Here is a 25,150-nt window from a genome sequence, read left to right on the forward strand (position 1 = left end):
TTTCCAGAAGTTTTTGTTACTGACACACTTTTGTTATTACCCAGAATTCATGTTTTATACTGAGTTTAATAAGTAACGTCCTTCTCCTTAGGCCCTCTGCGTTCCCTGGCGAAGCACAGGCTAAAATGCAAAGAACTGCCCTACCTTTGCAACCATAATGCCGAAACTCTTTTTCGCGTCTAATTCTTTCCACATATTGTGTCGCAGGGAGAGGCGGAGAGAGTAAATCATATTGCTGGATGAAAACCAGGCCCTCGGAGACAAAACAGCCCTGTGTGGAAAGGAAACCACTTCCTGGGCTTCTCTGGACCCTGCCGCCTCCCAAGTGCCCCCGGAGGTGGAGTTGACCCCCACAAAAATGGGAGGCTACAACCAATTCCAGGAAATGCGACACACAAATCTTACAGTTTGAATTTGTATTGTTCACATCTCTTGATGATCTTGAAATGAACAAACTGTAATTAAAAACTTTCAAAATACCATGAGCGCATGTTTGTTGGACAGATTTCATATGGGATGATGCCCAAAACAGAAAAGCCAGATTTCTGCTAACCAACCCCCTCGACCCCAATTCCTTTCCCAGAGGTAACACAGCAAAGGAGCCTGGGAAAGACACACAATTTTCCAGACCTTTTATTGAAAAAGACAAATGGTTTTACAGCATGCCATGCGTTGTTCAACATCCTGCTTTTCTGTTTCGTGAGTGTTGGAGGTCATTCTATACCACTGCACTGCAGCATTACGACATTCCCCTTAACAACTGCGTAATGTTCTGTCGCAGGGATGCACTGGGATTTAGCGGGTCGTCTCTTGACGCCGGGCTACCGGCGCGGCTATGAGCACCCTTGTGTGCACATCCTGGGCCACGCGCACAGAGCCGTAGAGGAGAGGCCCACAGTTGACGTCCCTGTGCACGCTCCATTTGCTGTAAAGCCTTCTCTGAACAGGTCTTCCCTTTCTTCGATGTCAATGAAATTAAATGCTGCCAGCATAATGTTTTCTGCAGTGTCTTTCATTTATCAGAGCAGACAATAAATCCAGAGATGACGGCATGTATACCACCGTCCATACCTTATAAATCCTCACATCTGCATCCATTTCAGTGCCCGGCTGTGGCGGACACTTGATAAATGTTGGAGAGAGTAGGAAGAGCTAACTGGATACAGGGGGTATGAAACGAAAGTGTTCATAACCTCAAGTTCCTAAAGTTAGAAATCAGGTCTTAATTTGGTTAGTGAATCAAGATTTAATTGGATCCCATCTTCTAGATGTACCTTACATCTAGAAGCTGGGAAACATTTCGGCAAATTTCTTAGTTTGGGCATAGTTGCAAGATGAATGACGATTCTTACTTTACTATGGAAGTCTGCTAAAGGAACTGTGTGAAATGAATGGACAAAGAAAATGTACGATTCAGGACCAAATAGTCAGTTATAGGCACATTTGCATTCATCTGGGGTTTACAGCATTATATACATGCATTTTAATGTAAAAATACACCAAATATACCCCCACCCTCTGCCCACTGTCTACAGATCATGCCCTTGATGGGCAGCTGAGCAAGCGAAGGACGGCTTCCTTTGGGCTTGGAGTGGAAGCACTTTCTCCAGGGGGTGGGGCAGGTGGCAATTCTGTCCCCGAAGGTCCAGAGGTGACCTGGCCCAGTGAAGTGCTGCTGGCTTTGAAAAGGAGATGGAGGGGAGGGTGAGACTGATCCCATGGACCCACGTAAATGACTGGACAGTGGTTTTGCAGTTGAGGAAACAAACCGGACAAAGTCCGAAGTGGAGGACTCTTGGGGTAAAGTAATAGAAGTTACAAATTAATCTGTCAGTCTGTGGAAAGAAAATGATGCCTTTGAATTTCTGTAAGAATGGTGGTGTTTCATCCTTAAATCTCATTAACAAAAGACCAGGCTTAGTTTAACAGTATGACACACACTCATGTGTAAGAATAAATTGTCGGTGGAGCCTTCAGTCAACAAATATTTGTGGAGCACACGAGGGCTGGGCCCTGGGCTCGGCCTCAGGATATAGAGAACTGACCGGAAGGAGCTGAGATGGCCACGGGAGTTGACTTTTCCCAGGAGTACCATACACAAACCAGCAACTGTGGGGCTTTCCCTGACATCCCTGTTTGTGAGGCTGGCTTGGGCCCTCTGCCTGCTTTGGTCAGTCAAGTCACTGTGTTCTCTAGTCCCCCCTGAGCAGCCTGGGCCCACCTCCTCGCCCTATTGCCCCGGCCTATCAGAAATGGGGAGCAACAGTTCTGTACTAACTGGAAATGGCTAGGAAATGGCCCTCCAGGCGATTCGTTTTCTTGCCTTCTTCCAAAAAGGAAGGATTTATATCTCAACATTTACATCACAGCCCAGCCCTTGGGCATCCTCCTTCACAAGATGTTCAGGTGGGGACAGGGCTTCGGTGCTGGCAGGCAGAGAACTCTGTGTGATTCCTCACACAGGCCTGGCCAAACACAGACTTTACTGTGTGAAGCAGCCTGAAATTCAGGACTAGAAAAGAATCTCACCTTCTGAATCCAAACCCCCAAACCCCCAAATCAAAACAAACAAACAAAAAAACCCCTAGATGACAGCAAGTTTTGGCACAGCAGTCTACCATTTTTTGGGTGGTTATAGATAATACAACACCAAGCTTATGAATATTAAAAAAAAATATTCCCCAAGAGTCAAAGGAAGTCCAGGAAAAAGACAACAAAAATTCCTTTTTGTTTGGGAGAGGTACTCTGGTAAGTGTTTCCTTTCGCACAGAAAAGAAGAGCTGAGACTGAAGCCGTGCTGATCTTCACATACGTGCCTGACTTCTGTCAACGCAACCTAAAACAAGAGACAATATTTAATTTTCTGTATTTGGAGGAAAAACCATGCAACATCAGAGACGGTCATTTTAACAAGTTTTTCTTATGGAAACGAACAAGCGGCTAAGAGCTAGGCATCACTGGCATCGTTTTGGAGCTGACATGCTTTTTGATTAAGTTACAAAGTTGGTTTACCTAAGACCAGACCAGTGACTTCAGGTATACTGGACTAAACAAAGCTGACAAGGAGATTATGTTGAATTACCTCCAAGATGTGAGAATCACCAATTAGAGCGCAAAGCTCAATGTCCTTTCTTTCAAATAATAAGGCCACAGGGAAACTTCAGGTTAGACTACATTGTGTGTTCCTCATGGCCTTCCGTAAGAGAACAGGCATCGAAGTGATGAGGTTATTCAGTTCTTACTTACCGTCACGTGCGGAAACTCACCTCAGGCCTTCCCTTCAGGTGTCTGGGCCCCAAGTTCCGTGGGATCTGGTTTTCGATGCTGTAGGTGGAGGCTGTCTAGCTTCTGCAGATCTCCTGTAAGACCATTTCTAAGATCCTTGTTGTTTCTCAGAAATTCTTTCACCACCTGCAGTCGATTTAAGATCTGCAAGAGGAAACCATACAATGTACGGCTTAGATCATTTTATAGTGGGCTTGTAATTCAGATGGAAAACTTTCTAGGTCCGAGACGGGCTCCTGCTCACGTGTCCGCTAATAGCTGGTTCTGGGGCCACACAAGGGGGTGTTTGTTTGTCTCCTCAAACTTTTTTGCTTTTAAGGGCTAATATCTAAAATAGATAAAGAACTCATATAACTCAATAGCCAAAACCCTCCAAATAATCCAGTTAAAAATGGACAAAGGACCTGAATAGACATTTTCCCAAAGAAGATGTATGATTGGCCAACAGGCATATGAAAACGTGCTTGACATCATTCATCATTAGGGAAACGCAAATCAAAACTACAGTGAGATCTCACCACATGCCTGTTAGAACGGCCATCGTCAAAAAGACAAGAGATGGGGCGCCTGGGTGGCAGAGCGGTTGGGCGTCTGCCTTCGGCTCAGGGCGTGATCCTGGCATTATGGGATCGAGCCCCACATCAGGCTCCTCCACTATGAGCCTGCTTCTTCCTCTCCCACTCCCCCTGCCTGTGTTCCCTCTCTCGCTGGCTGTCTCTATCTCTGTCGAATAAATAAATAAAATCCTTAAAAAAAAAAAAAAGACAAGAGATAACAGAACATTGGAGAGGATGTGGAGAAAAGGGAACCCTTGTGAACTGTTGGTGGGAACGTAACTTAGTGCAGCCACTATGGAGAACAGTATGGACGTTCCTCAAAAAATTAAAAATAGAACTACCCTATGATCCAGCAGTTCCACTTCTGGGAACATATCTGAAGCAAATGAAAACACCATGTCGAAGAGATTATCTGCACCCCTGCGTTCATAACCGGCATTATTTACAATAGCTAAGACATGGAAACAACCTAAGCATCCATTCGTAGATGAATGGTTAAAGGAGATGTGGTGTGTATACACAATGGGATATTATTCAGCCATCATCAAGAAGGAAATCTCGCCATTTGTGATAACGTGTATGGACCCTGAGGGCATTAAAGTAAGAGAAGTCAGAGAAAGACAAATACTGCACGATCTCATTTATATGTGGAATCCTTAAAAAAAAACAAACTCATAGAAGAAGCAGACTTGTAGTGACCGGTGGTGGGAGGTGAGTGGAGGAGGAATGGGAAGAAGGTGGTCAAAAGGTACAAACTTTAGTTATAAGATAAATAAGTCCTAGGGATGGAACGTACAACACGATGACGATAGCTAACACTGCTGTGTGATACACACGACAGTTGTTAAGAGAGTAAATCCTAAGTATTCACATCTCCAGGAAAAGTCTTTTTCCTTTTTTTTTTGTATCTGGATGAGCTGATGATGTTAACTAAACTTACAGTGGTGATCATTTCACAATATATGTAGGTCGAATCATCAGCTGTATACCCTAAGCTCACGCAATGCTGCATGTCAGTTATATCGCAATAAAAATGGAAAACATTTTGAAAATTCTTTTTTGCTTTAAAACCTCCTCCATTTGTAGGAAAGGGCTATCTATATCTCAATATGTGTACATACATACATATATAAGTATATATAAAAATAAAATTAGGGGCGCCTGAGTGGCTCCTTCGGCTGGGCAGCCGACTCTTGATTTTGGTTCAGGTCTTGATCTCAGGGTCGTGGGATCGAGCCCCGTGATAGGCTCTACTCTCAGCGTGGAGTCTGCTTGAGATTCTCTCTTCCTCTCCCTCTGCCCCTCCTCCCGCTCACATGCTCTCTCTCTCTCAAATAAATAAATAAATAAATAAATAAAATCTTAAAAAAAAAAGAAGCCCTTTCATTTGGAATTTGTACCTGCACACTTATTACTATTAAAAATTTATAAAATATACATCTGTTTAATAGTAATAATGTACAGGTACAGAATTCAAAATGAACACATGGGAACAAGGTAAAAAGTCAGTTTGACAGTCAAAACAAATTTTTTAAATTAAGAATGGGGAAGATTTGGGGCACCCGGGTGGCTCAGTCGTTAGGCATCTGCCTTCGGCTCAGGGTGTGATCCCGGCATTCTGGGATCGAGCCCTGTATCAGGCTCCTCCGCTGGGAGCCTGCTTCTTCCTCTCCCACTCCCCCTGCTTGTGTTCCCTCTCTCGCTGGCTGTCTCTCTCTCTCCGTCGAATAAATAAATAAAATCTTTAAAAAGAAAAAAAAAAGAATGGAGAAGACTTGTTCATGTTTATAGGTAAAGGGAGAAGAGGAAATGGTGGAAAAAGAGAAAGTACTCGAAAAATTATGGAATGTAGTCAGACAGACTTGGATTTTGAAGCTCAGCTTTACCACTTAACTAGCTGTGCAACTCTGGGCCAGACACTTGACCTCTCTGAGCTTCCTTGCGTGTATGCAAATGAAAGCTGATGATACCAACACCACCTAGGATTCTTATGAGGACTAGAAATAATATACTCGAAGCGCTTAGTGTTGCGTGCGGTACACCCCTTCCTTTCTACGTTCCTTCCACAAATATTTATCGAGAGCCAGTCTACTGTGTGCCACGCACTGCTCCAGGCAAAAGAGGCTTCGTACCTCCATTCTTCCCAACTCTAGGGCTTGTCTTGCACGTGTCTCTGGGCCCCTTCTCACCACTCCACGTCTCCACTTCCACCGTGGTCTGAACCCCGTACGGGCAGCAGCCTCCCCCTGGGTCTCCCCTCTCCTGTCCTCCACCCTTCCAATGGCTCACAGGCCACTAGGACTTGCTTCCCCCACCTTCCTTTCCCTAACCTCCTCACCCACTTTTATTTCCGCACCCCCACTCCAGCCACTCTGCTCCACCTGCTGTGGCCCCTGCCCGAAGGCTCTTCCTCCAGATGTGCACGCGGCTAACCCTCCACAGGACCCCTGACCCCTGCTACTCAGCCCCACTCTGCTAACTCCTGATCCCCCAGACCATGCTCCACATAGGACTCCTTTTAACGCTTAGGAGCGTCGTTTACTTACTACGTTGACTGCTTACTGTCTCCCCCTACAGGGATCTTTGGCTTGTTCACTAATGCACACCGAGCTTCTAGAACGGGGCCTGGCACATTGGAGGCGCATGCTCTGTAACTATTTCTGAAATGTAATAAATGAAGGGTCATTTCGATCCTTCCCCCGACTGCTTCAGGTACGTTCTGTCCCTGCCCCTGCTGCTCAAGGCTCCCCAGGGGTCTCTGTGGAGATGGTTCCCCTTACCAGGGTTTAAGAAATCAGTAATGATTGTAAAGAATGCACAAATTCCTTACGTGGTTTTCAGCCACTTACTGCGCTTTAGCCTGCCGTGCTTTAGCTGAATGGTTAAACCCACTGGATCCTAACAGAGCACTGAGGGTTGGCAGGACGACGTGGAGGGGTCTTGGGTGGCGGCCAGAGGCCGCTGCGGATGGGCCCATGGTGAACACACTCCACACATGTCCCAAGGGGCCCGAGCAGCTGCTGCTCCCACTCGGCTCTGGAGCGGAAGGCATTTCGCAATCACAGTCAGACAGCGGAGTGCATGTTAACGGGAAGCCCTTTTTATAACGCCAGATACCACTGAGGCTCGTCAACTGAACAGAACAGGACGGAGGTGGTGAGCTCTGTCTGCTATGCGGTCCCTGGCACACCCACGCCCCGGGATGCGCTCCTGGAAACTGTCACACTAAATTACCACCACCAACCGTTTTTTCTCTACTTGGCTTTCCAACGTTAGCCATACTGTTTTCACGAGCACCAGAAAGAGTCACCATAAAAGCCCGTGGTCCTACTGTAAGCACGGTGTTTCTAAATTCCTGGACACCTGGTTTTTAATATTTTAGCACCTCAGATGAGAAGGCACCTTACTGTCGATGGTGTCTTACAATAAATTGGCAGTGGGTTTTTTTGTTTGTTTCTTTCTTTCTTAGAAGTAACTGGATTCATGGTGTCCTACAGTTGATGGCACTTTAGAGTCACTGAAATCTGGCGTGTTGACTCCTCTGACTTTGGAGACTAACCCTAAAGACCATGGATGCCCATCTATGGTATGGAACTTGCAAAAGAGATCAGTTTCACACCTTGTGGAAAGCCAACCTTCAACTTCTTCGAGATAACATGCCAATCAATCCTAACCTACATTTTGATCAATTGAAATATCGAGATAGATGCCATGGTCTACTGAACAGAAAGCATGAAAAATGAGAATTTATCGGTTCTATCTAGAGAATTTGGGGACCCAGAGGACAAGCTCACTCACCCCAATTTCCTGTCTGTGAAACAGAGATAATGAGGGCTCGAAATTTACAGTAGCTAGCTCCTCGGTGATACAGGAGCTGCAGGGCTACATGTGGAAAGGCACAGGGCCAGAGCAGCGAGACCCCCGGGCCAGCCGTGTGACCTGGCGTCTGTCAGCGTCTGTCCTTGCGGTTGCTGCCTCGCATGGAAAGCAGGGGGATCTGGTCTCTGCCAGGTTCCCTGCAAGCTCCTAACTTATATAGACTCCTGGCTTGAGTGCACGGCTACGGATGCATTCTGTTGCTTGTTACACAAACAGAAAAAAGAACTGCGGCTCCCTCAAGAGTGAACACGGAGCTACTGACACCTCTGGGGCTTTCGGCCTGACCCCGTTCTACGCAGCTTCTGATGGAAGCAGCAGAAACAAAACTGGGGCCGGTTCTAATGGTATTTTAAAATAAAGTCAGACAAAACACATGGATTTAGAGAACAGAAGACGTAGCCATCTTTTTCATTGCTGTACACGCCTGGCGTGCTGGGTTGGGAGCGTCCAAAAACCAGTGGTTCTCAGTCCCTCTGCTAAAGGAGCTCACCAAGTTGAATGAAGCATCTAGGTCAAGGGCAAAACGGTTAACAGAGGCCTAGAGAGCAGCGAGGAGCATGGCTTAATGAATGAAACACACACTTTGTATTCAATAAACATTCTGTCTGTGTTTAAAGAGGGAACCAGCAAAACTACTTTCCTTGGACAAGGTAGAATGGAGAGGTAAAATGATTTGTCCAAGATCTCCTGGTGATCTAGAACTCTAATCCAGAAAGTACTGGAATATGTCTGAACTTTACTAGAATACAATTCTACTACTATTTGCTTTTTTTATACCTTGCGTGTAACAAAGGGGATTCATTTGTCCCGTATTCCCTAGCAGGACTTAAGACCATCACCAGCCTGCCTTGTCCTAAGCTGGAAACCTTGTTGATCCTTTAACCCCTCCTTCCCCACCTTCTTCCAGCCCCATGCTGCACTCCAAGTAACCTAAGCAGCCACTAAGAGCCATCAGCTCTGCCCAAGTGATGCCTCCAGAGTCCGGCCCCTCTGCCGTACCTCTAGTTTCTGTCCTTTTTCCATTTGCACACGGCTCTGACAGCCTCCTGTCAGTCTCCTGCTAGTCTCCAGCCTCCAACTACCATGAGTTAAGTTTCTCAAAGCCACATCGGATCTATTTGATTTACTTTCTCTTGCTTAAAAACACCTGTTGGCTCCCCACTGCTTTTTGGGAATAAGGTGCAAGCCCCTTGGAACAGCACAGCAAACCTTTCAAAATATGGCTTCCAAACTCACCTGACAGCCCTCGCATCGGACCGTCCCTCCTACCCTTGCCTTGTCACTGCTCCGGCCCCACTATTCTTTTATATCTCGGCAGCACCGCTCCTTCGGCCAACAACGCCCTTGCGCTCTTGCCAGTTTGCCACACGCTGTGTGACTCTGCTAGTCCCAGCTCAACGCCACCTTCTCGGCAAAGTCTTTTTCTTGCAATCCCCCCTGACCTGCCGAGAACCCCCCTCCCCCAGCCTTCTGTTCAGAATCCCGTTGTAGCCCTTACCGTGTTTGGTCCACTCTGTGCACACATTAGGCACCCAACTGTTTGCTGATTGAGTGAAAATATTTGTGGAGAGGTAATAATGGTGTGTGCCAAAAGCGTACTCATTTCTGGAAACGATTTGACTTCTAAATCAGAAACTTAGCTGGCAGGCTGTTAAAATGAGTGACTCTTCCTCCCTGGAGCCTTTCTTTGTCTTGTTTACTCACACAGAGCATACGATACTTTTTTTTTTTTTCTTACCTCTTCGGGCAACATGTCTTGTTCTTGGGCTTGAAGATAGATCTCTTGAAGTTTCTCCTTTAGTAATTCCATTTCTATTTCGTTGACTTGGCTCTCACTCAGGTAAACTCCTGTCTCACATTCACACCCATCTCGCTGATCTTCGGCGGGGATGTGAACAGCCCAGTCGGATGTCAGCAGCTGGTGGATTACCGGACAGATGTGTGAATGACGGAATGGAAAAGATGCTCCACTGGGTTGCTCAAAGAACTTGTAACTAGACATCTTTGGACACAATTAACCAATATCCTGTGGCCACAGAAGAGTTCTCAAGCCCAGCACAATTCTAGATTTCCTACCAAAATTAACCATTTAAATCTAACAAACTTCAACTTTTAAATGAGTGACTGCAGTTGCCTTTCCCCCCTTAGTTCTTTATGCCAGACCTGTTCAGATTAATCTGATTTTTACCTGTTCTATTCTGGTGTATGCTGCCACAATCTCTGGAATATTCTTGAATTCATTCAGGAAATTTCGGATCTTCATCTGAAAATCTCGAAGCCACAGAGAAGACACTTTCATCTCTGAAGAATGCATGATCTCGTTACGACACCTAATCACCTACCGAAAGGCCCAAAAGGATAGAAGGTTTCAAAGTCAAACGACGGGGTAAATGGAGATTGTGTAGTTCCGGAGAAAAATTACAGGGGACGCCTGGATGGGCTCAGTCGGTGAAGCGTCTGCCTTTGGCTCAGGTCACGATCCCAGAGTCCTGGGATCAAGTCCCACATCGGGCTCCCTGCTTAGTGGGAAGCCTGCTTCTCCCTCTCCCTCTGCCCTTCTCCCTGCTTGTGCTCATGCTCTCTCTTTCTCCCTCTCAAATAAATAAATAAATAAATAAATAAATAAATAAAATCTTAAAAAAAAAGAGCTATGGCACATGACATATGTCAAGTGGAATTAAAAAAAAAAAAAAAAGAAAGAAAGGAACAACTGCAGAAAGGCTTTGTTAATTACAAAATCCACAAGTGTGGCCTGTACGTACTAGCAGGGCTTGAGGGGATGTTCAATCGCCTGCTACTTGCGAGTCATTGGGATAAGAAATACAAACGAAAAAAAAAAAAAAAAAAAGAAATACAAACGAGCCTACAACTATTGTTGGCTCTTGAAAGCTTGTGACTGGCTGGTGATCTCTTACACAATCCCCCAAATCTCTTAACTTAAAACCACCTGCCAAAGAGCAAGAGTATTGGTTTCTGGCTCTGGGTACACCCACAGGCTGAAGCCGACAATACAAAAAAAATCTTTTTAAATATTGCTGGAGCTCCAGGAAGCTGGGTCAAGGGGTTAAATATATATCATGGCGCTTGAACTCATGACCCCGAGACCAAGAGCTGAGCTGAAATCAAGAGTCAGACGCTTAACCCACTGAGCCACCCAGGCGCTCCATGTCTCATATATTAATTATATAATTCACATAAAGTCTTCCACATTCTTAGTTAAAAGATACAAAGGGGTCAACTTGGTACCGTGACAGTTTTTGCCTCTGCTGATACCATGCAAGATTCTCAGTCCTTTCCGCTGCTGGCATGCCAGCAAAATACACATGCGTTTTCTCTGCATATTATATATAATCCAGGTATGCTATATACTCTTTTCGATGACCCTCAGAGTAATACACATGCAAGAGCTGTTCTTTGGTGAAACAGAGAAAGTCTAAGTCTCCCAGAGGATATCTGACAAGCATCACGATCTAGTCTGACATTGTTGGTCCATTAGTGTTCATATTGCCTTCGGTTCTGTGTACCTTGTCTAGTCTAGGAGAGGCAGAAAGGCAGGATTCAAATGCTGGCATACAACGGACAGAGTGATGCACCGCTTTTCTATTTTTTTCTTTTTAATATGGAAGATTACTTTGCTTCTGTTTATGGCAGACCAGGGAAGAGAAACACATGGTTTATCTATTTTAGCAGCGAACAGTATAAGATCAAGGTGCTGGGAAACCTCAGTGAGGGAGAACTAAGGGGTCAGTCTCCTGCCTGCATTCGTGTGGGGCTTCTCGGACATACAGAAGGTTCACGCACCGTGAGCCCCGCTAGCCCACTTAGTGATGCCAACCTTGAACCAAGCACGCCGCTGTTTTGGGGAGAGCCTGTGTGCTACGCGTGCCCGGCTGCTTCGGCAGCACAGGGTGTGTCTCTTTAAAAACAAAAAACAGATCGTAGCGTGCATCATAGACTCAGAGGCTCAGCGTGTCAGTGGCCGTTAAGGCACGGAAAGAGTGATGGTCCTGGCTACTGTACCTTGTGATGTGGCCATTCGGTGCATACAAAGTTCTTTTTTTTTTTTTTTTTTAAAGATTTTATTTATTTGAGAAAGAGCATGCAAGAGAGCATGAGGGGGCAGGGCAGAGGGAGAAGGAGAAGCAGATGCCCGGCTGAGCAGGGAGCCCAACGTGGGGCTCGATCCCAGGACCCTGGGATCATGACCTGAGCCAAAGGCAGATGCTTCACCGACTGAGCCACCCAGGCGCCCCTACCCAACTGACTCTCCCTGTACGGTTTTAAATCCGCCGCCTCTTACCTCTGTGACTTTCTTTCGATCCACCGTGAAGTGATCGCAGGAGTTGATGAGACTTAAAAGAGCAACGGCATCACATTCCTCAGGGCCGGTTTTGTCTGCCAGTCCTCGGGGCATGAAGGCCTTCAGTAGGGGAGGCACAAGGGACACCTGAGTCTCCTCCAACCCTAGGAGCTAGTGGGGCAGGTGTTATGGGCCGGCTTCCCAAATGACCAAACTTCTCTTACTGAGGTTTCGAGGTCGAGCCTTGTGAGTCCAAAACACGAGTCGGGAACCAGTGTGAGAGCTAAGCCTTGGCCAAGGGCAGTAACCTAAGGGCTGCTCTGCCTGTCCTTCTGCTATGGGGAATACTTAAACACTCGACAGAACTAGTTTCCTGTCCTTTCCTAATGGTGTATAAGCAGGCAGCATGGGTAGGAAGCACTAAAGTTTCAGCGGCTGAGTTGTGGAAAAGATCTGAAATTTAAAAATAATAGTTACTTCCAAGTGGGCACTTTAAAGATGACTTAAGCAAGGGGCACCTGCGTGGCTCAGTCGGGGAAGCGTCTGCCTTCGGCTCAGGTGAGGATCCCGGGGTCCTGGGATCGAGCCCCATATCAGGCTCCTGCTCAACGGGGAGCCTGCTTCTCCCTCTCCCTCTGCTGCTCCCCCTGCTTGTGCTCTCTCTCAAATAAATAAAATCTTTAAAATAAAAAAAAAAAGATGACTTGAGCAAGTTCGTATGGTAGCATACAGTTAAGAGTCTGGGCTTGGCTGGGTTCAAATCCCAGGTCTGCCACTTGCCAACCACGTGACCCCAGGCAAGTTATTCACCCTCAGATTCCTCATCAGTAAGCAGAGGATAAGTGTGCTCATCCACCTTGAAGGACGTTGCGAGAACTAAATGAGTTAATGCAGGGGAAGCACTTGCACGGTGCCGGGCACACGCTAAACCAACAGGCCGTAAAAGTTGCCAATTATTATGTCGATGGTGCAAGGCGAGCATGACCTCCCCAGGAGTTCCAGATGGAATCCTAGGGTTTGAGGTGCTCGATATATCAGAAGGGCCTTGTTCTAGCATGATCTTGCCTTTTGTAGGATTTTAAGGCACGGACCCCCAACATGGTGTCACCGCGAGGCCGGCACATGGTTTTTTCATGAAACAGTGCCAAATTTACACCTGAACGCAACTTTATACCAAGCTCAGCAGCTCACCAGTACATCCCTGCCAAGGGACTAGAAAAGATGACCTATGAAAGAATGCTTGCAGTAAGAACTCGAAATAAAGAGACCTGTTCCCTTGAAAAGAAACCCATCTCAGGGGCACCTGGATGGCACAGCGGTTAAACGTCTGCCTTCGGCTCAGGGCGTGATCCCGGCGTTATGGGATCGAGCCCCACATCAGGCTCTTCCACTATGAGCCTTCTTCTTCCTCTCCCACTCCCCCTGCTTGTGTTCCCTCTCTCGCTGGCTGTCTCTATCTCTGTCGAATAAATAAATAAAATCTTAAAAAAAAAAAAAAAAAGAAACCCATCTCAGCAGGCGAGCAACCGCAATGTGCCCTACACAATGCTGCTGGTAATGGTGTTCCAAGAAGGGCTTGTGGTCGGGGCCCACGCACCCCAAGGACAGGCAGGGCTACGTTCCTTGTGGTGGGGGAATCCTCCGCTGGAGCCTCCCATGATTAAGAAGAACTTTGTAGGGGTGCCTGGGTCGCTCAGTCAGTGAAGCATCTGCCTTTGGCTCAGGTCATGATCCCAGGGTCCTGGGATCGAGCCCCACGTTGGGCTCCCTGCTCAGCCGGGCATCTGCTTCTCCTTCTCCCTCTGCCCTGCCCCCTCATGCTCTCTTGCATGCTCTTTCTCAAATAAATAAAATCTTAAAAAAAAAAAAAAAGAACTTTGTATGCACCGAATGGCCACATCACAAGGTACAGTAGCCAGGACCATCACTCTTTCCATGCCTTAACGGCCACTGACACGCTGAGCCTCTGAGTCTACGATGCACGCTACGATTTGTTTTTTGTTTTTAAAGATTTTATTTATTTATCTATTTAGTTAGAGAGAGCACACCAGCAGGGGGAGGGGCAGAGGGAGAGGGAGAGGGAGGGAGCGAATCCCAAGCAGACTCTGCGCTGAGCACAGAGCCTGACGCGGGGCTCGATCCCATGACTCTGAGATCATGACCTGAGCCAAATCAAGAGTCGGAGGCCCAACCGACTGAGCCAGCCGGGCGCCCGCGGATGCTATGATGTTAATACAGACGTTAACTCATGTAGCACAGTCAAACTAGTGCAATGAAACCGAACGAAAAAAAACATTTACTTCAGCTCCTGCTGGGAGGATGATTCCAAAGTTAGAGGGGTCTTAGGTGCCTCAAAACCAGGCACAATTTTTCTTTTCCATGACAATGTATGCCCCGCCTGGCATTTTCTCACCAGTATAGACCGGTCTTTTCCACATTCATGTTTTATTCTCATAATTATTCCCCTTCGTCCAAACTAGAGGCTGACAGGGAGGCTCTGCTCCTTCCCTGCCACTGAAAGGAGTTTCTTAAAATGGTATCACGTGCCACTGTGTTCCATCTGTCCAACGCGCAGTGGTGGGAAACGCGTGTGGCTGCCTCCCATTACCCTCTCCTGCCTCTTCAGCGAGGAGGAGGAGATGGGGTTGCAGAAACAAACAGGGCCCAGATCACGCTGGGCCTTACCGGCCCTGGAAAGGAGTCTGGAGTTTATTCTAAGGACAGCAGGAAGCCATCCAAGAGTTTTAGGCAAGGGAAGAAAACGATCTCATTTCCCCTTGAAGACCACACATCCTGCCGTGTGGGGAACCGACCGGAGGTGACCAGATGTGACCAGAGCAGCAGCAGAGGAAGCCAGGTGGGAGGCTGCAGCCAGAGGCCAGGCAGGAGGCAGAGAGAAGGAATCCACAACCAGTTTGCAGGTGTAAGCGAGGGGGCAGTGAGCGGGAGAGATGAGGCGGGGGTGGTTGTAGGTCATGGACGCTGGGGTGTGGCTGTGGGTTTGGGGGGGTAGAGATGTCGAGCCCTGCTTGAGAAGTAAATACAAAGTGCCCAGGAGGGAATAAGGAGAGGGGTGCGGCACGCAGCTGGAGAGGAGCATCTGGAGTTCAGAAGAGAGGGCAGGGCTGGGGGGACAAACTAGGGAGCCATCAGCATGAGTGCAGTATGTAACGGTGAACTCCAAGGGGCCGGGGCAGTGTTGCCAGAGGAGAAGAGGGGGACAGAAGAGGCCTGAGAAAGGCCAGCCGAGGACAGCAAGGACGCTGAAGAGGAGGAGCCAGGGAGACAGGAGGAAACCCACGGGGGACAATGACGTCACAAAACCACGGGTGTTTCAAGAAGAGGGGTCAGTCGTGCCAAATGCCTGAAAGCAAAGAAAGATGAGGCTGGAGAACTGAAGGTCACACGTGCCCGACAGGACAGACGCAGGTGGGCTGTCAGAGGCAGGACCCAGGCTGGAATGGCTTGAAGAGTCACTGGTAGCTGACGGAGAGAGCAGGCCTAAAACCCTTTCCAAGAGGCTCCAGTGGGTATGCATATGGGAGGCAGGCACGGAAATGGGGAGAGAGCTGGAGGGAGTGGCTCAAGAGAAGCTCTTCTTTCTTTTTACATTTTATTTGCCAAATATTTATTCAAGCGTTTTTATTTTTATTTTTTATTTTTTTTTAAAGATTTTATTTATTTATTCGACAGAGATAGAGACAGCCAGCGAGAGAGGGAACACAAGCAGGGGGAGTGGGAGAGGAAGAAGCAGGCTCATAGCGGAGGAGCCTGATGTGGGGCTCGATCCCATAACGCCGGGATCACGCCCTGAGCCGAAGGCAGACGCTTAACCGCTGTGCCACCCAGGCGCCCCTCAAGCGTTTTTAAAACGGCTTTATTGAGATATAATCCACATACCATACAATTCACCCCTTTGAAGCGTACAGTTGTTTGCGACACCGTGAATGGAACTTGAGGGCATTGTGCTGAGCGAAACAAGTCAAACAGAGAAAGACAAATACTGTATGATCTCACTTCTCTGTGGCATCTAAAACAAACAAAACAAAACCCCAAGCTCACAGATACAGAGAACAGTTCGGTGGTTGTCAGACGTAGGGGTGGGGGGTGGGCAAAGTGGGTGAAGGGGGTCGAAAGGTACAAACTTCCAGTTATGTAAGTCATGGGGGTGTAATGTACAGCATGGTGACTATAGCTAAGAACACTGTATTGCATATTTGAAAGCTGCTGAAACAGATCTTAAAACTTCTCAACACAAGAAAAAAAACTTTTTGTAACTATATATGGTGATGTGGCATCATTTCTCAATATATACTCGTATCAAACCTTTACGATGTACATTGAAAACTGATACAATGTTATATGTCGGCTATACCTCAATTAAAAAAATGTACAGTTCAGTGGTTTTGAGTATATTCACAGGGTTGTGCCTCATCACCAGTTGATTTTAGAACATGTTCATCACCCCAAAAAGCAGCCCTCGACCTCCATTAGCTATCATGTCCCTCTTACCCCAGGCCCTGGCAACCACTCATCTCTGTGTCTGTAGATCCGCCCATTCTGGACATTTCATATAAATGGAATTGTGTAATATGACTGGCTTCTTTCACTTAGCATAATGTTTTCAAGGTTCATCCAATGTCCTTGCATGTATTAGTACGTCATTCCTTTTTTTTTTTTAAGATTTTATTTATGAGAGAGAGAGAGAGAGAGAGAGAGCACACAAGCAGGGGGAATGGCAGAGGGAGAGGGAGAAGCAGACTCTTGCTGAGCAGGGAGCCTGACTTGGGCCTCGATCCCAGGACCGAGATCATGACCTGAGCCAAAGGCAGATGCTTCACCAACTGAGCCACCCAGGCACCCTCTTTTATTTTTTTTTAAAGATTTGTATTTATTTTGGGGGGGGCAGAGGGAGAGGGAGACAGAATCCCAAGCAGATGCCTCTGAGCTTGGAGCCCGATGCAGGGCTCAATCCCCACACCCTCAGATCACCACCTGAGCTGACATCAAGAGTCAGGTGCCCAACCAACTGAACCACCCAGGTGCCCCACCTTGTTCCTTTTTATGGCTAAATGACATCTGGTTGTATGGACAGGCCACATTTTGCTCATCCATTCACCGGCTGATGGACATATGCGTTGTTCCCCCCTTTTGGCTGTCATGAATAGTGCTGCTAGGAACACTCATGCACAGGTGCTTGTGTGGGTGTGTATTTTCATTTCACTGGGTACAAACCTAGAAGTGGAATTGCCAGGTCATACAGTAACCCTGTGTTTAATCTTGTTTTAAAAAAAAAACAACTAAATAAACCAAGGCGATATTAAAGCTACCTGTATGGTGATGGGAATAAGCTGGGAGGGAGAAAGAGTGGATACCTGAGGCCTGAAAGTCCATGGACAGGTGGGAGGGGATATGGTCCGACATACAAGTGGAGGGCCAAGGTGGTAAGAAGAGAGACGCCCTTCCTCCTTTGTGGCAGAAGGAAGAAGATGGTGCATATGGAGGTAGGTTCGCAGGGCTGGTAAAAAGATGAGGAGGCAGGTATCTGGGGGCATGCATCAATGCCAGGAAAAATGCACAGAGTCAGTAGCTGGGAGTGAGGGTGGAGGAATGGGAGCTTGGCGAGGCAAAGGCAGCAACAGCGGTCCCCAGAAACAGGAGCCCTATACAGAGGCGTGGCCAGAACACTGGGGCTCATGGTCAAGAACTAAAAGTGAAACCAGGCAGCTCCCTTGTGAGATTCTTCCCCTGAGCACAAGTAGATGATGCTGTCATCAGGGCTGCCGTTGGGCCGTGCAAGCTCAGAGAAAGGAGAAAAAAAGGAGAATGTGGTGAGAGAATATAAACACTGGGGCTGGACTAGAAGGTCTGTTGGTGACAGCAGCAAAAAGGGGCATGAGCAGGGGCCATGGGCTTCAAGAGGATTCCAAGGATATGAAAGCAGCAAGGAAGATCAAACAGGTGAGGGACAGTCACAGTAAAGGGTAGAATTTTAAGTTTCTTTCTTTTCTAGGTAAAAGTAAAAGTGGACAATTCTGTGGTGGCAACAACAACAAAAAAATGGGATGAGGGCGTAGATGCGGTGGGTTTAGGGGTCCATGACAGCCACGAGTCTGAGGCCACTGATCAAGTCCAACTTCCTTATTTTTGAGGTTAGGGAACGGAGGCTGGCCTAACGTCACACAACAGCGGCGGAGCTGGGACTCTGATCCCTGCTTCCCAGGCACCACGCCTGTGCCTGCTGCTGATCAGCATGCGGACAGACTACAAAAGTTAATTTGTGATAGGAGGTGACTTTGCCCCACCCCACCCCATACTGGGCTTCTGGAAAACATCAAAAAATTAAAAAAAAAAAATCCCCGATTGGCCCAGTTAGCAAGTCACAGTGCCAAGATCTAACAGTCTTCTATCTGGCTGCCCACTCCACCCGACCTCCCCAAAGTTTTATTCCTTACCTGGCCCCTTAAGAGTCCTTTCTGTTTTAGCCCTAACTTCCCTTGGCTTCCTCTGCCATCCTGATGGGACCCTACAGCCAAAATGAGCTACTTAGGGAGCCTACACTCAAAAACGCCTGATGTGTTTCTCCCTCTGGGCCTGTGCTCATGATGCTCGCTCTACATCTTGGGTCAGCGTCTCTTGTTGAAATCTTTCCTACAGCTGTCCAAGCAGGGGTAGCAAACTTAAATGCCTTGTTAGCAGAAGGGCAGAAGCAAGCTTCTACCTCGCTAAGCTAGATCGGATCCAGTACAGCAGCTCTGAGCCGCCTGGACACTAGTCCCTAAATCAAACACCCATTTCTCTCTTTCTATCTTGGCATCTGTTTATGGGGCTCTGGGCTCCAGGTGACCGGCTACCTGGTGGGTCACCTCTTACCCTTCCGAGCAGGTGCTTACCTTGGCCACCTCCCAGGCGTCGACGGGCCAGCGGCCCGGTCGGCAGTTTCCCCAGTGGACGTCTCCATTCCTGTTGGTGTGGTGTTTCAAAATCTCCTGTTTCCACTCCGCGCAAACCTGACACTGAGGCTGAAACTACAAGGGGCGGCGGTGAGAAGCGGCCCGGGAGGAAGGGCGCGGCGTCTCGGGCAAGTGAGCCCGGGGCGTTGCAGTCGGCCCCGCCCCAGGAAGGGCTCGGGACCCTACGCTCCGGGACCGGGACAGGGGAAAGGGGGGCCAGGGGCTCACCTGGCGGGCGCGCGGGCTACACTGAGAGCCGCTGCGGCAGGCGGCGCGGGGGCCCAGGCTTGGGGCAGCGGCGAGCAGGCCGCGGTGGAAGGCCAGCACCTCGCGGGCGACGAAGCCCTGCAGGCAGCCGCGCAGCAGCAGCAGGCAGTGGCCCGCCTTCACCCAATTCTTGTACTCCGCGCAGTTGAGGCGCGCGGCCAGTTCAGACAGCACCATGTCCCACTCGGGCCGGGGACCGTATGGGGCACGGAGCCAGGGGCGAGGGGCGGGGCGAGCGGCAGTGCGCAGGCGCGGAAGCCTGGGTGGTACCGTCGGCCCGGCCTGGCCCCGCCCGGAGTCCGCCCGCACGTGCAGGGAGAAGGGAGGGGCCAGAGCTCCTCGCGCGGCGCCGTGCATCCCGGGGCGGAGCCTTCTGGTTTAACCCGTACGCCTGCCCCACCCCAGTGTTAGGTGACAGATGTGTAATTCCTTTATCCCGCGCTTGCCCAGAAAGCTTGTACCTGAAACTCTTACGCCCCCTTGTCTGTTCCCCCAAACAGACCCTGCCAGTCCCCGACTCGACTCCCTCTTCTGATGTCCGTGCTCTTTTATTGTAGACATATATAAGATGCTCAAGGCACACTTTTTAAATTATGTATGTTCCTTGCATTACACAATTCTATAAAGTTTATTTAGTTCCTAAACCCAACTGATTGGCTGTAGCAGATAAAAGCATTAGTGCAGTGTGACCGCTGGCTACCTGCACCACGCATCTACCATGCGTCTGCAGTGCCAGGGTGACACAAAGCTCAAAAACATAGGCCATTGGGCCATCTAGCAGAAGCAAACAGGACGACGCATCCCCTGGACTCTGTGGAGAGCTGCACCGCCCCGAGCCGGTAAGGGCTTCTTCCACTATGATCCTGAAGCATCCAGCTTAGATGATTATTTAATACTCTCGGTTATAATTAGTGCTTCTTACACAAGGCAGTCTTAACTTTCAAATAAGTGCCATGAGGATCAGAAGGCAATGGACTGTCAACTCCGTATGACAAGAGTTCCTCTCAGTTTTAGTTGCTTTTTAGTGAGCTTCTTGAGCTTGGAAGAGTGTTAAAATTGTGTGTAAATGGCTCTGGGGGGAAGACTCTAAACGAAACTTTCCCCTGACTTCGTGGTTAAGACCAAAGTGGCACAAGTGTGTAGGAGCTCTAGCTCTGAATTTTAACTGTTTGATCTTAAGCAAATTACTTCATTTCCCTGGGCCTCAGTTTACTCATCTGTAGAAGGAGGATATTAATACCTACCCCACTGAGTTGTTGTGAGGATTAAATATACACTGAAGTACTTAGGACAGTGCCTGGCAATAGTAAGCTATCAGTAAGTATTAGCTATTATTTTACATTGATCTAAAAGTGCCATTCCATCCATCAGTCATATTCCTGGGCAAGGAATTTGAACAAATCATTGGCCACTTGGAAGTGGAGACAATATACAGAAAATCGTGAGACCTGGTCTCCTGGGGTTGCACAGCACAATGCTGGCTGGCGTCTGCTTTTCTCTTAATAACCTCAATACTAAATCCACCCTAAGTAAATTTCAAATCATTTCCTTAGACATTCTGTCCACTCCCATCAAACCAAATGAAAGAGGAAATTCCCCAAGAAACAGTGAAATATATATTAACATTTTTTCTTTCTGTCCCTTAAGTTTCGCAGTAAGTTCTCTTAAAATTTTCTGTATATTATTGATTTTATATCAAGAACTTGGATAATAAATATTAAAGTAAAATATCATAGGTAATTCTTTGAGGGAAAAATCATGAACTTTTTTATGTAGAAAATGGATTCTGAATTTAGAGTAGCAAAATTATACTTCTTGGAGTTATAGAATTAATCATGGTCCAAAGAAAGACTAACAAACTGTTAGTAACCTGTGGCTGAATGCGTTACTGTATTAACGGCAACACAGTTATTAGTGGTATTTAAATTCAAATCATGTATATTTTAGTTTCTGCTTGCACTAGCTCAGAGTTAACTTTCAAACATAAGGTCCATCCCCTGCTTTTAATAACTTGTTAAGTTCTGTTGAATTTTTCGCTTTCCTCCTCTCTAATTCTGAAAGTAGCTGTATACATTCTGAAATGGCATTTCAGCGAATGAAAAAAGAAGGTGGCAAATCAGGACCAATTTCTTCTTTCGAAATCAAACCAATGCTAAACCAGACTACTATCCAAAACATCTCCGTGCAAATTAACTAGAGAGAGTTGGTAGTTCTCTGAAACTTGTATAAATTTTATTACCAAAATTACTAAAAATCACAGGTTGAAAAACCTTAAAAGCTAAGACCCCAACCACCTATCAGAAAAAAAATCACTATGGGCATCCAGTCCCTTTGATTGAACCTGGGTAACAAAAGAGGCAAAAGACATGGTTTATGCTGAAACCTAAGATTTGAATGCTAGTGTTTTCAAGCTTTAATAAAGTATATATCAATTCCAAGTACCAAACATGATATCAAAATTCATATTCATGGGTTTATTCTTAAGCATCGAAAGCAAATTCTGCTCACTGAATCCTATGTTGATTTGCACGAGGCATTCAGAGATGACTTATAATCAGGAAAAGTGTCCACTGAATGCATCGTGTTTAAAAAATACAATTAACGTTTCAAAACCACACTTAAAAAGAATACCTGAAAAGTTTACTCTTTCCATAAAATTTGAGACAATATTATCCTGCAGATAAAAATACATTTCTTGTATATACATGTAGATTTCTACATGAAAGACAGGACTCAGCTCCCAACAGAAAAGGGCTGACCCTTGATAAAGACATGTTAGATTGCCAAACTGATGTGATTCCCATTGTAAGGAGAACTGAAAACCGAAGGATAAAAGGTAAGTTAAAGGAAGGATAAAGTCCAGTCACCTGCTCCTGAACAGCGGCAGAGCTGGGCGAGAAGCAGGGGATAAAGGTAGAAATAAGACACCGAAGAAAGGCAAAGAAGGCCTCGACTCTGACCAGAAGGGAATGGAGAATCAAGCGAATTTGAGAACAGATATGACACAGCTGCAGTGAGATGCCTGAAATTAGAATTTGGTAGTTGATAGTTAACAGAAGCTCAAATCATCTTAAAGTGGAAGTAGAGCGTCTACAATTTACTGGAGAGCCAATATTCCAGTGACCAGATAACTCAGTACAGTATTATCATATAAAAAACTTTCCCAAATAACATTAGGTCACCAGAAGACCTTTGCTTCCGATCACATTCCTTGAAGCTTAAAAAAGTCCCTGACTCACTGGGAGAGACAGCACGGTGCTCCAAAAAGAAACTCTGCTGAGATGTGTCAGTACCAGAAACTCCACTTGACCCTGGGCAGGCACCGGATCTTGGATTCTTCAAAGTGAAGGCACTGTAACCAGGTTTCTTCCAAGCAAAACATTTTACCGTTTTGTTGACAATGAATTAAGTTGGGATTGTTTAGAACAACCTCAAGTGTGGTGGGGAAGGCAAGGGGGGGGGAGAAGTTAAGCAAGATAAAGAAACGTCACAGAAATTTCATGCAAGGGTGGAACGCTCAAGTTCTAGGTTTCCTGATTCATGCTGTATGCAGAAGTATCCTGTAAACTACATTTGCGTAACAAAAGTTTCCATATCTTCAACGGATGAGAATGATTGCAATATCTGGGATCCTTGATCAATATGAACTATTCACTGTCTCTTCTCAAAGACGGGTTCACCTTCTTTTTTATCCAAATCCTACACTAAAAGACAAGTACGGTGCTAAACGTTCACCACCAGTCAAGTTAGGAATGTCTGAAGAAAATAAATTAAACTTGAAACAAAGAAGATGTTTTTGGTCAAATTTCAGACATGTATCATTAGAAATCAATTCTTGGCCCCACCAGGTGAAAGATGAAGGGAGGCCAGGAGAAGTCTACAGAGCTGATATACACACAAGTGAGTGTCACTGTTTGTTTGTTTTGTTTTAAACCTAGTTTTATTAAATATTGCTTCTTTGGGATGTGTTTATAACAACTCCCAGAACATTTTCATGTAAGGATTCAAAGCGGGCATATTAAAATACAGCTTCAATATAAAGTTTATCACAGTTTTACAGTATTCAAAAATGACAGACCTGCCTTAAAAAACAAAACAAAAACCAAAAAAGGACTATTACACCCAAAACATAAGAAAACAATTAAATAAACAAGTTTGGCATTTCCATAACTTTATAGTATAAAACAGAATATTAAATCTATTACTGGCAAGCGGACACCAATGTTTTACCTAGTTTGAAATGTGTCCCGTTTAAACACACTATACAAGTTCACTATACAAAAAAAGATTGATGGTCTTTTTGATGAAAGAAGTGCACCCTGAAAATTTTTGCCAGTTTAGAATATTTAGCTCTTAAAGTCAAAAAAGTCCTTTTTTTTTTTAAAACTGAAGGCTAAATTCAGATTTTTTTTTTGCCTTTTTTTTTTTTTTTTTTTTTTTTTTTTTTTTTTTTTTTGCTGTTTTGTCTCATTTGTCAGCCTTCCTGGTTTAAAAACAATAGTGTCTATGGACGCCCACCAGGGGGCAGTGTAAGATTAGCCATTAAATCACGAACAGCTGCAAATATTGTGCATTCACCTGCAACAGAGAAAAATGGTCATTAGCTATTCGCAATACAGGAAAGATGCTGTCAACACACCGGTGGGGGTAGGGATAAGTAAATCTAAAATCAGCAAGAACTTCAAGGGTCAAAATAAAAGACTAAATTTTAACTGCACAGGTTATAGGGGATTAAGCTTTGGTGTTAAGTATCAAATACTTGGTTTGGGTTTTGTTTATTTTTCTTCTCATGGGGAAATTCTGGGTAAGACCCAGTTAGGTTTGAATTTATGGAGATATGCCTCAAGTTTCTCTATTGAAACACTGGAGCATTGGATAAGCCTTTAAAGTTAGGTTTCAAGGCTACTGACTGTTTATGCATTTTGAATCTAATGAAAAGCTCTAGTTCAGATTTATGCATCAGTTACAACATCAACGATGTCCTTCTAATGTTGCTTTGAAGACCAAATAAAAATGTCTATGATTGCACTGTCCAACAGAACTTTCTGTGCTGACAGAAATATTCTATATGTGTACTGTGGCTCCTTAGTACCTGTCATGTAGCTAGTGTGCCTGAGGAACTGGAATTTTAAATTTTAGTTAATTTTAACTAGCTTGAATTTAAATAGCCACAAGTGGCTAGTGACAGTTATATTGGACAGTGCAGTTCTATGACATATATTGGAGTTTTCTCAAACGTAAACAATCAACTTCTGGAGTTCAACATTAATATCAATCAATAAAAAGAAAGTGATTTTTCTTAAAAGCACTTCACTGGGAGGGGAGGAAGTCATGGGTTCGAGGGGGAGGGGGTGCTGAAGTATGGCACACCGACAATCCAAAAACAAGACTTGTTTGGGGGCGGGCGGGGGAGGCTAATGACTCATCCTTTCAATTTCCCCTTCGCTCAAAGAAACCAGAGACCCTGCCTCGTACTTCTTGTGAACGTTACATATACTTAAATATAATAAACCCAAACCAGTTGTAAATAATATAAACCAAAAGCTGGGTCCCTTTCCTGGCGCGTGGCCTAATGCTATGGTGGCTGCGAGTGAGAGAACGGGAGGCCTCAACGGAAGAATGGCCTTCTGGCAAAGGGTGGGATGTGCAGTGACCCTGTGCAAGTTACTGCAAGCTTCCCTCCAACCGGTACAGAAAAAAAATGAAACTCCAGGTTTGCCCAGTCTAAGGTAGACATAAAAAAAACGACTGAAAAAAGGAAAGAAAAAGAAAAACACTCCCAAAACATCCCAACAATTTCTCAAATAAAAGGAAAAGTTATATCCTTCTTTCTCCTTTTTAAAAACACATTTTCATTATTGATAGGTAGAAAAACGTGTTTGATCCCAAGAGGATCAAAACACTCTTTC

The 25,150-nt window shown here is 46.0% G+C and overlaps 2 protein-coding genes across 4 annotated transcripts in view; both read right to left on the bottom strand.

The window, feature by feature from the left end:
- Nucleotides 1-617: 617 nt before the first annotated feature.
- Nucleotides 618-19,613, bottom strand: CXHXorf38 (chromosome X CXorf38 homolog). 2 transcript variants are annotated; one of them, XM_026513313.4, is made up of 7 exons: nt 19,203-19,613; nt 18,915-19,049; nt 12,022-12,141; nt 9,910-10,059; nt 9,460-9,639; nt 3,267-3,429; nt 618-2,836 (listed from the first exon to the last, which is right to left on the bottom strand). In XM_026513313.4, the coding sequence occupies exons 1-6, from the start codon at nt 19,596-19,598 to the stop codon at nt 3,268-3,270; spliced, it is 1,143 nt and encodes a 380-aa protein (XP_026369098.3). In that variant the 5' UTR covers nt 19,599-19,613; the 3' UTR covers nt 618-2,836; nt 3,267. The 2 variants fall into 2 exon arrangements, with proteins under 2 accessions (XP_026369098.3, XP_057166793.1); XM_057310810.1 differs by having other exon boundaries at nt 12,022-12,192; nt 19,203-19,464.
- Nucleotides 19,614-21,456: 1,843 nt separating this feature from the next.
- The window catches only part of MED14 (mediator complex subunit 14), a 73,650-nt gene continuing 69,956 nt past the window's right edge, over nt 21,457-25,150 (bottom strand). For both annotated transcript variants that reach the window (XM_026513310.4, XM_026513311.4), the window contains one exon: nt 21,457-23,819. In XM_026513310.4, coding sequence (XP_026369095.2) covers nt 23,746-23,819 — 74 coding nt within the window. In that variant the 3' untranslated portion in view covers nt 21,457-23,745. The remainder of the gene's footprint in view (nt 23,820-25,150) is intronic.

Source organism: Ursus arctos, chromosome X (genome assembly GCF_023065955.2).
Source record: "Ursus arctos isolate Adak ecotype North America chromosome X, UrsArc2.0, whole genome shotgun sequence".
Lineage (NCBI taxonomy): Eukaryota > Metazoa > Chordata > Mammalia > Carnivora > Ursidae > Ursus > Ursus arctos.

Bases quoted from the DNA above. Each gene is read 5' to 3' on its own strand.
- CXHXorf38 (XM_026513313.4), bottom strand. From the start codon at position 19,598: ATGCACGGCGCCGCGCGAGGAGCTCTGGCCCCTCCCTTCTCCCTGCAC. The intron at 12,142-18,914 runs GTAAGCACCTGC...CCCCTACTGAAG, and splicing joins ACGCCTGGGAGGTGGCCAAG to GCCTTCATGCCCCGAGGACT. The intron at 10,060-12,021 runs GTAAGAGGCGGC...GCCTTTCGGTAG, and splicing joins ATCGAAAGAAAGTCACAGAG to GTGATTAGGTGTCGTAACGA.